At 36.8% G+C, this 17350-nt stretch overlaps 1 protein-coding gene across 1 annotated transcript in view; it reads right to left on the bottom strand.

The window, feature by feature from the left end:
* The window catches only part of arid3c (AT rich interactive domain 3C (BRIGHT-like)), a 115456-nt gene extending 100135 nt beyond the window's left edge, over positions 1–15321 (bottom strand). Inside the window, exons 1-3 of the mRNA XM_016294375.1 lie at positions 14892–15321; positions 13147–13770; positions 3242–3328 (exon numbers count right to left, since the gene is read on the bottom strand). Coding sequence (XP_016149861.1) covers positions 3242–3328; positions 13147–13770; positions 14892–14930 — 750 coding nt within the window. The 5' untranslated portion in view covers positions 14931–15321. The remainder of the gene's footprint in view (positions 1–3241; positions 3329–13146; positions 13771–14891) is intronic.
* Positions 15322–17350: the final 2029 nt, after the last annotated feature.

Genomic DNA, 17350 nt, shown 5'->3' on the forward strand with positions numbered 1-17350 from the left:
AATGCATTCAGTGTGAATTTGAAACATATTTCCAAAAGTAAACCAATTAGACTTTATCAAAAAAGCTGTAACATGTCTCTAGAACAGACATAAGGCAAAATAATCACTAAGTAAAGGTGTAACAAAATGTCTCTAGAATAGTTTTTCAAAGTTTTTTTTGCCATGCATTGGTCATAGAGCTCTTTGTGGCGCTGCCTCAGATGTTGAACTAGATTTGTTGCGCCAAGTTCACACGTACTCCGTCTGCAGTGCGTATACAGTATGTGTATGCGGTGCAGAAGCAGCACGGACTCATTTTGTTTTTGCACAGGATGCGTTTGCAGTCCACTCCTGATCCGCGGCAGTTTACCACAAACACAACATTTATGCATTATTTTGATTTCAAATCCAAACGTTGTTTCTGAAAATGCTTTTTCAGCATTGTGATTCTCTTTTACCACAGTACAGTAATACAATCTTTCATATACTGTACATATTCACGTTTAAACTCAATAAATATAACTTTGTTTAACTACCACCACGAGTGCCATTTATTATTCCCTTGTTTATCTAAAAGTGCACTTTTCCTTGTTTTAAATCTAGCCAAAAAGCCATTGCCCGACCGCAATCATGTGCAGTGTGAACGCTCTGATCCGTTAACATGGGCACGGAAAAAATACGCACCACAGACGGAGTGTGTGAACCTGGCGTTACATTTGTATGCCCGCCCGGTTTGTTCTGTTTTCGTGCTCCATTTAGGCGCGCTGCATTCTGATTGGTTTGGCTAGCATACTGTGGGAGGTCGGGGGCATGGAAAATCGTGCTATAAAGCGATTTAGAAATCGCGCAAGCTCAAATCGCGATTTTATGACGATTTCTATTAATCGCACAGCCCTAGTTCACATAGAAAAACATCAAATCCATATCTATGGAAGAAATCCATTTCAAGCTGGCCCTTCTTCTGTGGAAGTGCTGATATTTAACACAAATGAATGGAACTGAGTTCAGAGTGAAACACAAAAAGAAGTGTGAATGGTAAATACAAGCATACAAACATTCAATAGATGCAATCAGAGGATCCCGGTACTCTTACTTAAATCTCTTGCACAATATTGAAATCGTCCACAAATGGCGTGGACAAAAGCAGCCTCTGCTCTTTACTTTATTGTGCACTGAAGGTCAGAGTCCATTTTCTTTTTGCTCTGCTGACATTTGGCATTTGATTGGTTCAGCACAGTCTGCTGTTACTATAATTCACATAAAAAACAGCAAAAATCATTATTTCCTTAGAATCCATTTATGTTCCTTGATTTCCTGCTGGAGTAACTTAGTTTTTGATGCTGTACAGAAGAAAATATTGACATTTCTTAAATACAGACATGTTTTCTACGATACCATATATTTATAGGGTGATAAATGCATCTCACTGTTTAGAAATAGATATTTTCGAATCTTATTGAATAAATCCCTGAGAACCTGCATTCAGTGATAATGATATATTCTTTAAAGAGAGTTTACACTAAAATAACCATTAAACACCTGTATATTCCAATCTGAAAAACACTTTAAAATAAAATTTATTGTAATTCTTAAACTTCATCAAAATATGAAAAATCAGAACTAACAACTTTTATGAACAGCATAAACTTATTTCTGGTTTATTTATCATGAAAACATAACAAATGACCTTGCAAATGTTTTTCTTTTTTAAACAGCACGTGAAACAATGCATTCACTACGACCGGCAGACTGGAGGAAATCAAACCTTCCTGCTTCTGAGGATATGTGCTTGAGGAATAAAGTAAAAAAAAACTAAAAAAAATGTAAACTACAGACATTTAAGATGAATTTAAAAATGCCCCCGCCGCTCTGTTTCTTCACATTTCTTCACAAACCACATTTCAATGGCTGTGTTGCTTTTTATTTTAGAGTGGAAATATTTTAGGTTACGGCCTTCTTTAACAACTGAACCAGACGGAAAAAAACAAACCCTCAGAGCAAAACGCAACACAAGCTTGTTTTCATTTCAAATATTTCATAGTTCCCTTCAGACCTGATAAATCATCTTTACAGCAGCAGGAAAGGATTTGGGTGCAGGGCAAAATCTGTAAAGTAAACAATCCCTGGGATCCAGAGGCGTCTGATGCTGTTGAAACTATTAATTGTTTGCTGTTTCTCCACCGCCGTGGCACCAGCAAGCAGAGGACTCTTTTACGGACCTGCAAAACTTTTAGCATGGAGGTGTGGAAGTCAGTTTGAAGTCAATGGCATCCATAGCAATAGTACTGAAATTGCCCTTCTTAAATGAGTGAAATGATCAACGGCTTTAAAACAGAGCTGTCTTCTGCATTAAAGAGTCTGCTGTAATTGAGGTTTCTTTCATGAAGGTGGGGAATGTTGCGTCACATGCCTGTGGAATTCAGGCTCTAATTGACCCTTGAATTCATTGCTGGCCATTAAAAACAAAGCAGGCCTTCTATGCTGCATGTGGGTTGTGAACTATATAGGGCACTGGCTGGTCAGTTGAGCAGCACTTATTCATGAATTCAGCACTGGATTTAATTGGGCCTTGATAGTATCAAACTTTGGAGTTAGGACAGACATTACTTTGTCTTAGAAGTGGATTGATGATGCTTTAGCAGCTGAATTAATTCTTCACTCATAACAAATCAGGTTACGTTACGTGTTTTCACATGGTTTAAAGAAAAATTGTGTTCATGCATGTGTTTAGCATCTACCTCTGAATCAAGCAAAGAACTAAACGATACAGAAGTGAATTTTGACAGTACTACACTAGTAAGCAGTTTAGATGACATTTAAAGGGGTAGTTCACCCAAATATGAATATTTTGTCATCATTTACTCACCATTGTGTTGTTCAAAACTTGTATGACTTATGAAGATATCTTAAATTAGTCTTTTTGTTCCCACAATGAAAGCCAAAATAGTTTAGAACCACACTGCACACCTCTGACTTTTATTGTATGAGAAACAAAAAAGCAAACAAAAAAACACATTTTTATTTGGGTGATCTGCCCCAAAGATTCCACACTATTGCTTCATCAGGCAGAAAAAAAAAAGAATTGTATTTGTCTTTAATGCTATCATCAAGACAGGCGTTAGTTTTCCAGACTGTCACTACTGTTTGGGTGAAGGGGTTGTTACAGGGAGGCCTGGGGCCAGTAAAAGGGGGTGTGATTGCAATTTGAACAAAGCAGAAAGAGAGCAGAAATGAGGAATGGGGGGTGGGAGTGATTACTGACCTCCTGAATCAGAGACGAAGAGCCACCGCCACCGAAAGCAACACTCGAATCTTTCAGCTTCCTCCCTGGCCCGCTGCCTTGGCCTGACTGAACACATGTCAAGGGCACAACTGAAATCATGGGCTGAGATGTACAAAGAACTACATTTGACTCATGCTAATGAAGCTGGCAAAGAAAGACGGTATTTGTTTTAAACAAAGGTCACAACACAAATCATTCTGGTGTTAGTTGCTTTAGTAGCAGATGCTGTACTAACAGGCAAGTGAGTTGGATTATACATAAACATTTGATATTTGCATTCACAGACAACAGGCCTTTCCTTTTTCTTTCCACCCTCATTACGCTCTTACATTCTTCTCCACTTCTATTCATTTTATAAGTCAATTTTTTCAACCCCAAAAAACTGCCTTTTGGGCTCCATTATCCAAAAATCTCCTGTGGGATTAAGCAACAAGCTCATTTATTAATGTTACATGTGATCTTTAGCCCCGTGTGTCTCTGAACCAGACTGAATGGGTCAGGCTGAGATTACCCTCCATCTTATAAATGATTCAACTGCTGAGGAAAAGGGTGTTACTACTAGCATTACATTTTTACACAAAGAGACATAACTAACACAAAAATGTCAAACAGACTTAACTAAATAAATAGATTTGACTGAACATCGCTATTCATTTTAGTGTGCACAGTAATCAATTATAACTACATTTTTAATGCTTTAGCTTGATTTAGCTAATCAGGCGTAAAGCAAAGTAACAATAAAAAAAAAGTTCAGAAGAATAAAATAAAACTTTTCCATGTAGATTTTGTCCTCACAAACCAAAACAAGAAATAGAACATGTATCTTTTTTATGTTATGCTAGGGCTGCACAGTTTGGGAATCTAATCTGAATGTAATTGTGATTTTTCTGATTTAAAAAAAAAAGTGATTCTGATTGAAAATGCAGGTTGTCTGTGCTTGTTTGTATAGATGCACAATTTTGCCCCCAAAAAATTAAGATTATACTCTATAATATGACTATAAAATAATAATAATAACAATGAGAAGAATATATTTCACTGTTAAACAATAAATACTACATAATATTTATGTAGTCTTCATATTTACATTAATTAGTGTTAATTTGTTCAATATTTCTTCATTTTCAAATGATAAAACTATCAATCTTTTATTCTGACAGAAAAACGCAGGGAGCCCTTAAAGCTTTTCTTTTGTTGACAACAGATGGTTTATAACTGCTTCTCATTACAAGTATGGGAAGACAGCCAAATTATACTACATAATATTTATGTAGTCTTCATTTTTACATTAATTAGTGTTAATTTGTTCAATATTTCTTCAATATTTCTTCATTTTCAAATGATAAAACTATCAATCTTTTATTCTGACAGAAAAACGCAGGGAGCCCTTAAAGCTTTTCTTTTGTTGACAACAGATGGTTTATAACTGCTTCTCATTACAAGTATGGGAAGACAGCCAAATTATACAGCATTCCCTTAAGAGATATTAGTCAACTAGTCTTTCAGGCAAACCACCAACTAGTCAGTTTTGCACATCCCTAACATTAAAATGCATCTTCATAATGTGATTATATTACATCACACAGCCATTTCATGCTTAGTGTGGTCAGACAAATTGCTTGTCACTAGAAACTTGTTGCATCACACCTAGTTAGAACCACTGTTAAACAATAAATACTACATAATATTTATGTAGTCTTCATATTTACATTAATTAGTGTTAATTTGTTCAATATTTCTTCATTTTCAAATGATAAAACTATCAATCTTTTATTCTGACAGAAAAACGCAGGGAGCCCTTAAAGCTTTTCTTTTGTTGACAACAGATGGTTTATAACTGCTTCTCATTACAAGTATGGGAAGACAGCCAAATTATACAGCATTCCCTTAAGAGATATTAGTCAACTAGTCTTTCAGGCAAACCACCAACTAGTCAGTTTTGCACATCCCTAACATTAAAATGCATCTTCATAATGTGATTATATTACATCACACAGCCATTTCATGCTTAGTGTGGTCAGACAAATTGCTTGTCACTAGAAACTTGTTGCATCACACCTAGTTAGAACAGTGTAATACGATTGTGTGCTGTACTTGACCAAACCAATCAGGCAGTAATAAACTCATATAAACACAAAGAATCTGTGTGTTGAGTGGGAGATCATTAGGAAGGTTGGATGTGCAGAAGAAGTTAATCCTGTAAAGAGAGTATCTGATTCTGACCGTCAGTCTAAGACATTCAATGCTTGATTCCTCCCTATCTTTCATTACAACTCTTCACTTTAATGAACACTGACACGTGAGGCCATATGGGCCAAGACTGATAACATGAGAGCTCAGCTGCTGCCTGCTGCCATGCAACACACTGTGTCTTACTGATACCAACAGAAAGAGAAATGAATACACTTTAATAGCACCAAAAACCAAAATGCGAGGCCAGTGCAATATGATCTAAAAGTGAGCTTCAGCTTAGCCTAAACATACTGCAAAAGATTAGACATTCCTTAACTGACCATTACTCTTGAACTGAAGGTAAAACAGCTCTGTATGTCCATTAATAGCTAATTTACTTCAGAGTGCGCAGTAAATGAATTTAAAACAATATATCACATGCACCACTACTAGTGATCATAAATGACACTGCTGCACTCAATATGAGAAAAAATTACTGCACCATATTCAAGCATGTCAAAGGTTAGTCACTGTACAATCTGAGAATGTTTTTACTGGCTCAGGTACTGTATATAGACTATCTAGCTGAAGTGAACAGAACAATTTCTTTAGCCTATATCCTGGATATAATGTTTGCATAGACTATGCCTGGTAACCATGATCGCAAAGTGTATTGTGAAATCAATTTACAATGACTCACTACTAATAAATGAGCACTGATATTCCCATGTTTCAGACAAGAGTGATTGAATGTTTCTCTTAATAAACCAAAGTGTGCTTATCAATATGTTCCTGTTCTAGAACTGATAAACAAAATACACAAAAACACATTTTACATCTCAACTAGTTATTCCACTGCAAAATCCACTGTTCATATAGGCTGCTTTCTGATCACTTAACTCCAGCATACAGGAAATCACGCAGGGCACATACACTCTAAATTGTGTCTAAATGATGCCATGTGGTCTTGAACTGCTTGAAATCACACCTCATTCTTCAGATTAAAGGCAAAGTGTTGAAAAGCTATGGAGACCATTAACAGGATAATGGTATGTACTACAGTACCATGCAAAACATAGAGTATACTTTGATCCAAAAAGTGGTTACTTCTTATAAACGCACTGGAAATATGTTGGGGGGGGGGGGGGGGGTCGTCATATTAGTATTTGCTGAGTTTGTACATTACCCTTTGACTTTTCCAAGCTATAACAGAAAGTCCAAGTTTCTTGCTCTTAAAATGTGGCATCTATATTAAAGAGGCAAGCCAAACTAATCAATCCCCCTGCATGGTAAAAAAATGTTGTTAGGTAACTTAAAAATTGTGCTTCATGTATATATGTGACCCAGGACCACAAAACCAGTCTTAAAGGGTTAGTTCACCCAAAAATGAAAATTAGGCTGCATTTTACTCACCCCTGAGGCATCCTAGGTGTATATGACTTTCTTCTTTCAGACGAATCCAGTTAGAATTATATTAAAAATGGTCTTTGATCTTCAAGCTCTATCATTGCAGTCAGCGGTTGTTGCATTGCTTCAGTCCAAAAGAACTTTAAAAAAAAATTGCCCATCCATAAAATAAAGGTGTCTAACACGGCTCCGGGGGGTGAACAAAGGCCTTCTGTAGCAAATCGATGCGTTTTTGTAAGAAAAATATCCATATTCAAAATGTAATAATCACTTTAATGTAGCTTGCTCCAACAGTCCTACATGGAAGCAGCTCCGGGAGCATGACATATGAGTTCAGCGTTGCGCATTGTGCATGAGTCTCGTGAAAACCAACGTTTGTTAACAGGATCAAAGGAAGCAAAGTTTCCTTACTTTAGCAAAGGAAAACCAGTCTCCTCTTGGCTTATAACGAAATCCTCCGACATTCTTCTTTACAAATCCTCGTTTTGTACTTCTAATTATGACCGTTGTTTTGTTTTGATCTCTCTCCTGCGCTTCCGCATTCGTCACTTCTGAGCGGCGCATGCGCAAAGCCGACCTCATACGTCATTCCACCGGAACTGCTTCTGTTTACAACAGTGAGCGCAAGCTAGATTCAAGAGATTATTACTACGTTTTGAATATGGATATTTTTCTTACAAAAACGCATCGATTCACTACAGAAGGCCGTTGTTCACCCCCTGGAGCTGCGTGAGACATTTTTTTTTATGGCTGGGCGATTTGAAGTTCTTTTGGACTGAAGCAATGCAACACCCGCTGACTGCAATGATAGAGCTTGAAAGATCAAAGACCATTTTTAATATAACTCCGACTGGATTCGTCTGAAAGAAGAAAGTCATACACACGTAGGATGCCTCGGGGGTGAGTAAAACACAGCCTAATTTTCATTTCTGGGTGAACTAACCCTTTAAGTCGCTGGGATATATTTGTAGCAATAGCCAAAAAAACATTGTATGGGTGAAAATTATCGATTTTTCTTTTATGCCAAAAATCATTAGGATATTAAGTAAAGATCATGTTCCATGAAAATATTTTGTAAATGTCCTACCGTAAATATATCAAAACTTAATTTTTGATTAGTAATATGCATTGCTAAGCACTTCATTTGGACAACTTTAAAGGCTAATTTCTCAGTATTTAAATTTTTTTGCACCCTCAGATTCCAGATTTTCTAATAGTTGTATCTCTGCCAAATATTGTCCTATCCTAACAAGCCATACATCAATGGAAAGCGTATTTATTCAGCTTTCAGATGGTCTGAAATCTCAATTTCAAAAAATTGACCCTTATGACTGGTTTTGTGGTCCAGGGTCACATATAGTCTAAAAAAAATTAAACATACTATGAATAATTTTAATCATTTTAAATGCTACAAGTGAATTTAGGAATCACAATATTATAATGTACAGTATGAAAAAAAATATTTATTTCTTGAGATCTGCAAAAGATTGCATTTAATAGTGTTATTAAATTATTAGTGGTTTTAAAGATTAAACATAAGTGAATTCTATATCATGGTAATGGTAATGTGCCATGTGGTCAACAACTGCCTGAGGTATATACTGGTAAGATACTGCTATATTGTGCATTCCTTGCGAATATATCATAGTTCTACCAATACAAGTGTAACATTTTAAATAAAAACCATTTACGCACATTTATCAGCCTCTCGCTCAAACTACAGTAAAAAAGTTGCATACATTCAGAGTTTGAGTGATGACCGAGGCAGCAACAAACAGGATTAAAATGGAACGCTCTCACTCGGACGTGTGACTCTTTTTGTTATTACAGTCAGCGAGTAAAATGTTGACATAGCTCTAGCTCTAGGTCTGCTACCAGTTCTGAATGTTCAGCATGGTTAATGTTCGGAGCAGGATTATCAGATCACCTGCTGATGACATGTTCAACATGGATTTATAACAGGCCACCAATTGGACACAGCTAAAGCAGGCTCTTATTTATAAGACGATCTAAAACCGAGAAGACTGGAATTCTATTAAGTATTTCCACTGACAGCACACGTCCAAAATGAACCTGCCACAGCTGTCAGAAGGCCTGGGTTAGCTCATACCACAGAAGGCTAACAACATTAATGCTAGGTAAAAATCACAACCTCTGTGCCATATGGAGAACTGGCTCCATGCATGTGTTTTAGCTTGAGACTGCATGCTGGGGAACTTAATGGCTCTCAGGACCCCAAAACATGTGAGCAAAGCAGTGTAATCAAACAGAAGGGGATACCGTAGGGGTGGAGCAGGCCTGTAAAGTCAAGGAATGTCTTGTGTTGACACTGGAGTTACTGTGTGTGTGTTGTGTGTGGATTTCAAAGAAGGGGCCCCAAGCATTTATATAAAGGTATAAATGGGCTTGAATTCAAGTGTTACTTGACAAGACTTTAGGACAGCCCATTTAAATATATCAACAGACTATCCGCAGTGGCTCATGGGTTAGGGCTATGTTGGCTGCACATAGCCTCTGTCTCGCACTTCCACAAGTTTTAATTTTTTTTCTTTTCACAAAAGTGTCCAGCAAAACATAGAGGTGCGTATCTTTAAACCCCTGCCCAATGACAACGTTTGTTCAATCACAAAGACTATTTTTTTGGGGGGGGGCTACTTTGTCTTCCTTTCAGTGATTTCACAATTGCCTCATTTCCTATTTTCTCCAAGAGATGTTTTTCTTAATTGTGAGTCTTTTCATGAATTGGGTCATCACTGGGTGCCTTGATACTCGTTCATCTCTTTTGAACTGCATTTTAAAAATTCAAAAAGATCATTCTGAATTTACACAGGTTTCTAACAATTATTTCTAAAAGATTAAACATGCAAACTGTCTCTTCTTAACTCAGAACAAACTAAACAAAGTTTAGAGAGTGCTAATACCCTCTGAGCCAAAATACAATACATTAGTAGACTAATTTTACTAAAGTGGACTGGAGTAGCAAAGATAACCCTCCCTTTCCACAAGCTTATGTAGTGAAACCTAACACCACTGCTGGGTTTCCTCCCCCCAGTTCAGCCCTGCCCAGCCCCCTCTATGGCCCTGTAAAAGCCTTGCTATGGGAAAAAGCCATTCTGTGAGTTTTTTTATGTTTGCAAAACATGACAGAGAGAGACACAGAGGGGGGGGATCAAACATATTCCATGAAACCAAAGTGGAGGTCAGACTGAGCAATCAAAAGATGATATTTGCTGAGGGGGAAAAAAAGTACACTCTGTATTTTAGTGAACACATTTGATATGTGCTTCAAACAGGTTGAGATATAGAGCCTGCTGATCCAGCATATTAACTCTAAATTGGAATCTGTTTGATAATACATACACTATTATTCAAAAGTTTGGGGTTAGTAATATTTTTTATTTAATGAATGCTTTTATTCAGCAAGGATGCATTAAATTGATCAAAAGTGACAGCAAAGACTTTTATAAAAGATTTGCCATTTTTTTTTAAAGAAATACAATAAATCTTATCTTACAAAATGTTTCTTCGGCACCAAAACAGCATATAAGAATGATTTCTGAAGGATCATGTGACACTGAAGACTGGAGTAATGAAAAATTTAGTCTTTTGTCTTCACAGGAATAAATTACATTTCGAAATATACTAAAATAGAACACTGTTATTTTAAATTGTAATAATATTTCACAATATTACTGTTTATATTTTATTTTACAAACGGAACCTTGGTGAGCATGAGACTCAAAAATATTTTAAAATCTTACTAATTATAAACTCAAATATTACTTACGTTTTTAAACATAACATTATTAGAAAAATACTGCTTGAATAAGTTTGCTATATAAAGTATATAAAAAATATATAGTGCAATGCAATGCAAAAAAAAAAATGCCTCTGGTATTTCAATGCATACATCTAACAAACACTACATAAGCAAAAGTGAAAGTGCCAGTAAATATTTAAGTGTGCAACAATGTTGGTCCAGAATGTGATTCTCTTTGTGGACACACACACACACGTAAACATGTTTGTCTGGCTAGACTGTAGTGAAGTATGCAGTTTGTTCCTATTTCGTAATGGCTTGGCTTTGAGCCGACCCATATGCAGCCTGAGAGGGATATCCCAGCATTATTGGGAGGGAGCCAGGTTGGAATGCCACCAGGTCTAGTTTCCTGCATTCCTGCCAAAACTCTACGCAACTACTTGCCTTTTTTCCTCTCCCCTCACTGTTTCTTTGACAATAAACAGCCATATGGCAACCGGTTTAACTTTGTCTCTTCCGATCCTTTGCTGTCTGGCTCTCTCTTCTATCTATTCTGTTTTCCTTTGATGAATGACTCATTTGTAATATCAGTGCAAATGAACACACCCAGCTTAGGCTTGACTAAAAGAGAAAATAATTTATAATATTAAAAGAACTTAAATTTGGTTTTCATAATTGAGAGTTATTTAGATTTTTGGGTTTAGTTTTAATTAAGCAATACTGTACAGAAACATAAATGAAAGATAATGAAAACACTTTTTGACTTATACAATTATTTCCAAGCTAAGCAGTATTCTGTATTTAGTGTTTTAATTACTTTTGCAAATACAGACACGAGGAATTTGGTGCCAAGTAATGTTAATGCCAGTCTATTTTTACATTCCTCTAAAAAGCCTTTCTTATTTTAAGAAGCCATTTATAGCATTTAGACCGTTTTTTTTTTTAATGTTGAAAACAGGCAGTACAGTGGCTCCAGTCAGTCTGCCAAATGCTATCGGCATCCTTACATTGTTTCTGCATTTCAGTCTGTATTTAGTGTTTTAATTACTTTTGCAAATACAGACACGAGGAATTTGGTGCCAAGTAATGTTAATGCCAGTCTATTTTTACATTCCTCTAAAAAGCCTTTCTTATTTTAAGAAGCCATTTATAGCATTTAGACCGTTTTTTTTTTTAAATGTTGAAAACAGGCAGTACAGTGGCTCCAGTCAGTCTGCCAAATGCTATCGGCATCCTTACATTGTTTCTGCATTTCACTTGATTTGTCCAAATAGCTCAAAAGCGATTACAAAATGCATGTTCTCGACTTCTGCAAAACAAAATGAATCGTGTTGTGTAACACTGTTCTCAGTTTTTTTAAGCAAATGTTGTGGTTGGTATTATTCTTATATGATCAAAAAAAAGTACATACTGATTTGTATTTCTTGTTAAAAGTCCTTTATAAATCTAAGAGTAACACACAACTTCTGGAAATGAAAACCAAACATATAACATCACATTATTAAAATAATGTTGAATTTATTTGAGATTGTTTTTCTCCATTTCATAACGTTAAATCAAAACAGCTGTCCTTATTCAAACTGCATTGCACCCCTTACGTTAAGCCAGTGCTTACACTAATGCAGCCGCTAATGTGCATCCCTCATTTGGACAAGCCTCTGAATGATCTATCATAAATAAGGAATGACAAGTCCATCCAGGCTCATTCTGTATAGATCTGTGTTTGCTTAAGAGCCTCACTCTCAGTGAATCACTCTAAATTATCCTTTGAGAATATAGTGGAGCAAAACTGCTGCAGCATAACTATGAAACACTCTTGCGCATAACCCTGAATTTCCAGTGTACAGGTGTACTGTGCAAGCAACCTTGAATAACTCAAATGTACACATACCGAAATAGTTTTAAATAAAACAATCAAAACCAACTAACCAGACTAATATTTTGCACTTGTGCACGTTATCAGCAAAGACTTTAATAAAAACATATTTGCTCTTTAGACCTAAATTATGAAATGGTGACCATTTAAATATTTTAAGCAATTATTTAAGCAATGAATAATTTTTTTTGCATCATAATTAAATTCAAAGTAGTTCAAAAAGTGCAATTACTACAGGTTGCAATTTTGATTTCACATAAAAATGTAATGCAGCAAACTTTTCGAATTGTTTTGTGCAGAGTCTGCATGTCTATGTGCTAATGAAGAAACTAGACACTGAAGCAGGGATTCAACCTGATATAGTCTAACTTAATATATAACGTCAATGCATGATGCAAGTGTCTGGACAGTATAGTTTTCATAAAGATTAAGCATTAACGTTTAAGCACTGCCTAAAAGCCTGTTGTTTCCATTTAATAATTCAGTTTTTTTTATTATGATGGCATTTAGCGGTTTCGCTCTGAATGATACTGGGGCTTATGCAAGTAGTTTCACACAGGATTGAACACAATCTCACTTCATGCTTTCAAACTTTACACATTAGTAATCACCAAAGAGTTCACCAGAGTGCACATTCAAGGGTTATGGGAGAGCATTACATGAACATACCTGTTTGAACTGCTCCTCATAAGTCCATTCTTGGTGCTGCGATTGGGCTTGCGGTGCCAAACCACTCGGTGATTCAGCCTGTCTAGGAGCTGGATAGGTTGGCTGGACTCTGGACAGATGTATCGGGGTACTTTTTGGAGACTGCCCGGCACCGGGATAAACAGCATGGCGCGGTGGGTAATGAGCTAGGGGTCCTTCTAAATCTTCATCCCCTCCAGCCTCATTCATACTGTCATCTTCCTCCAAGTCGCGGTCTTCATCATCCATGCCGCGGTCCAGGTCGACATCATCATCATCATCGATGTCGGAGTCGGCTGTGCGCTCGTGTGGCTGGCCGGAGCTCGAGTTCGGGGCTCCCGCAGCGAACGCTCCCCTCACCGCTGCTTGATAGTGGCGGAAAGCGATAGCTTGCTGGTGAATCTGCGACTCCACCATAGATCTGATTTCTTTCTCCTTTTCGGCTTGGCGGAGTTTCTCCTCCAGGGCGAGTCGAGCCGCCTGCTGTCGCTGCAAGTTCTCCATGACCGCCTCCAGCTTCATCCCCCCGCCGCCGCTCGAGTGACTGTGAGCGCCGGAGGAGCTGACCAGCAGAGGAAGAGTGTTCGCCGACGAGAAAGCGGCTTGCTGGGGGCAACAGAATGCAAATGTCACTACAAATTTTATCTGGAAGCATAATTACGGGTAACTTCGAAGAGTCAGGCCCCCTTATTTAACACTTAAACCCCCTCTCCTTAAAAAAACCAAAATAGTTTGGGAGGGGGAAGTGGGGGGGGGGCTGTAAAGTGAATATTATTTTTCATACAAACAGTTGGCTTTTTTAGTAAGTATAAAAGTTACATTTACAGTTAGTCAGAGCACGTATTTTCAGCTATCATCAAAAAGGCGGTAGCGAACAGAAAAGTTCAGAGGAGGTAGGCTAACCAACAACTAGGCCTACAGCTGTTCATGCGCTACCCATTACGATTCAGGCGGTAGCCTACAATAAAGCATACAAATATTATGTATGACATTATTGTACTTTCACATATCAGAACTATAATTACAAAATCTGTAGCTTTGAAAAGTTTTTATTAAATTGATGTTTAGCTAATGGTAAAATAGTGGCGCCAAATAACAATTCGCAGTGCCCCGCCAGATTGTTCACGAAAATTACATTGACATTTTCTAGTTTAGCAGAGTGGATACGTCAAATGTAGGTTATATGTCAAAACTCCTTAAAAAGTAGCCCTATGTGTCGAACAATTTACTATAACTGATGCACAGTGCCAAAATCCTCTCATCATTGCCATAACAACTTTGTTTCCATCCATTTAACTTGTTAGGCTACAGCTACTTTGTTATTTTTACTCGATTTTACTCTTTAGTGAGCTAATTAAAGTAGTCGGAAAAAGTGAACTCATCACCACAGGGAACTTCGGCACAACTTTTTTTTTTTGCGTTAATTTTTCTTATAATCAAATGTTCAGATAGCCTAGTACCAGACGGTCAGCATTGTAATTGCACGCAGTGTCACATTTCTGATGTGATGTAAAAAAAAATCGAATTTTTCAGTGACAGAAACATAACAATAAGCTATATTGTATACGCTGTTGCTAGCTATAAGTCGAAGGGCAGCGTAACACAACGTGAGCTAGTGTATAAACATCCAAGTGCACTAAATATTGAATTAAATGATCTAAAATGAAGTGACAAGCTAAGCATAACGATATCTATATTCTACCGGAGGAGCAAAAGCGCGTGCTTACCAGTGCAGATTTAGTTGCTATGCTTGTGTTGTCAACCATGCTTCTCCCGTCAAATGCGACGAATTTGCTCAACAGTGACCTTTTTCCCCAAACAAAGTCAGAAGTGCTTGTATTCCCGTCTCAGCATCTAGATGTGTGTCGTGAAAGCAAAGAAATAGCTCTTTATGGAAACGGTTTCGCGACGCGCTCGCGGTCTCTGAGCGATTTGGCAACAAGTGGCTGTAACTGTAGCGAGAATGACCTCTGAGGACTAAAGATCAGATCAGTCCCTCTGCCTCCATCTGCTCTCTACACGTCAATAGACATGGATATAAAGCAATCAGGGCAGGGTCTGCACTAAGCCAACAGAAATACAGCTGAGCAGCGAATACGATCAGCTTCCAGCGCGCGCTTCTCTTCAAATACACCACTTTCAGCTTTATTTGAAACTCACCGAACGCTTAACAATCTACACATTTTAACTTAAAACGAATGCTCCGCCTTTAAGAGTTCAAGGTGTAGAAAAGGTGGAAAGATCTATCCAGCAGTTTAAGAGGGCTTTGATAAAGTAAGCTAGTAATGATAGCCTCATCTTACTCACGTGCTGTTCCTCAAAACAAATGTCCGCATACATTTACAGCTGGTTTTAAGGTTTCACGTATGTTGAAAGCATGTTTATATGATATGTACACTAAAAATATATTTGACATATATTACAGCATTTTCAGTTTGATTTAGCTTACTGGTTAAAACATTCAAGTGCATGCTGTTTGTGGCCAATTTATTTATTTATTTTTGCATCTGAAGAATTCTCTGAAACAGAATCCTCACTCTCTCTATTAACAATGCATTAAACATGAGGTCACTGAAAATTAAAAAAAATCCAGATTTGATTTTAAGATGTGCAATTTAGGCACTGATTTTCTTAAAATATCATTTTTTTTATGTATAATATGCAGCTAATGTTCACTCATGCAGAATAAAAGTCCATCCACTGCATTACACCAGCATGTAGACCGACTTAAATAGTACAGATAAATATCAAGACAGAGTGTTGGTCTTCTGTAAATACACCCTTCTGACTGCAGAACATATAATTGCCATTCACCATGCCATTATCCAAGATTTGTAATTATATGAACCAATAAACAGACTTATGATTGAATTCCATATAATTTCAGAAAAGTTAGTCATCATCACAGTTCTTAGGGTTTTCGACAATTTTGCAGTAATGAAGCCAAAGGTGCCTTTGCAGCATCCTCAGAATCAAGGCTGACAGACAGACATACAGATAGATAGATATATAAATAGATAGATAGATAGATAGATAGATAGATAGACAGATAGTTTAACTGTCATATATTTGATGTCTGAATTAGTCCATATAGCACCGAACAGCAGGCAATTTCTCCCATGACCCCCTGCTCTCTGATTATGATGAAATAACCTATTATCTTTTGACCCCAATAACTCCTTAAAAGAATTCTGTGTTGCTTTATGCCCTCAAACCATTGAGCAAAATTGATAATCATTTCACAGTTACAATCCATTCAAGTTAAAGCAAGGCTAAGGTCTTGCACCGACACTGATAAGGTTAGAATGATGGTTAAAAATATTTGACACAGTGAACTGTGCTCAGAGGTTTGAATTCATACACTTTACACAATACTTCGATTATGATATTTGCATATCTTAGAACAACAGTGAGACTTTTTAGTTACAGCTAAGATATGTTGGGACACATGCCAGAGATCTAATGTAATGATTAAAAGAAAAGAAAAATGGTCAGATTGAGGTAACTGTTGCCAAGGTTATGTAAACAAAACCTCTCTTCCAACGAGGTAACAAACATCTCAGTGGATTAAAATTCATAAAATGAACGTAAATGGTGTAAGTAATGTGTTGTTTAACATCGCCACCTGCTGTTCATGCATACATTTAAAGCCTTTAGTGAGAGCTCCATGTGTTTCTTATATTTTAGTAAGAAATTAATGCCAGAAGTTTTAAAAGAGGATATATATATAGTGTTCCACATTATTAATCCTAATACATATTCTTTATCACAACATGGCTAATGATCCAGTTGCAGCTATAAAATTACTCTATTAAATAAAAATGACTCAGCATATAACTTACTGAAAATCTGTCATTGTTTTTCATATGAAACACTTTGCTAATGAAAACATAAAAGCATCTGGGATTGGCATCAGCTCTAAGATGACAGCTAAGTAAATTCAATAACACTAATACAATTGGGTGCATAAAGCACAATGGTGTGATTGAGAGAAAAATAGCATCACCACAATACAAAACGACATCAGTGTAGCCGACTCACTTATATTACATTAATCATGACAAAATCATGTCTATATTCAGAATCTAAGTCATGAATATGCCATGGGCACAACAAATCAGTAATAATTTTCAGGTCAAATTTGGTAAAAAACTAATGCAAGTTCAGAAATTTGTTCAAAAGAGGT

Source organism: Sinocyclocheilus grahami, unplaced genomic scaffold (genome assembly GCF_001515645.1).
Source record: "Sinocyclocheilus grahami isolate Dianchi unplaced genomic scaffold, SAMN03320097.WGS_v1.1 scaffold317.1, whole genome shotgun sequence".
NCBI classification, from domain to species: Eukaryota; Metazoa; Chordata; class Actinopteri; order Cypriniformes; family Cyprinidae; genus Sinocyclocheilus; species Sinocyclocheilus grahami.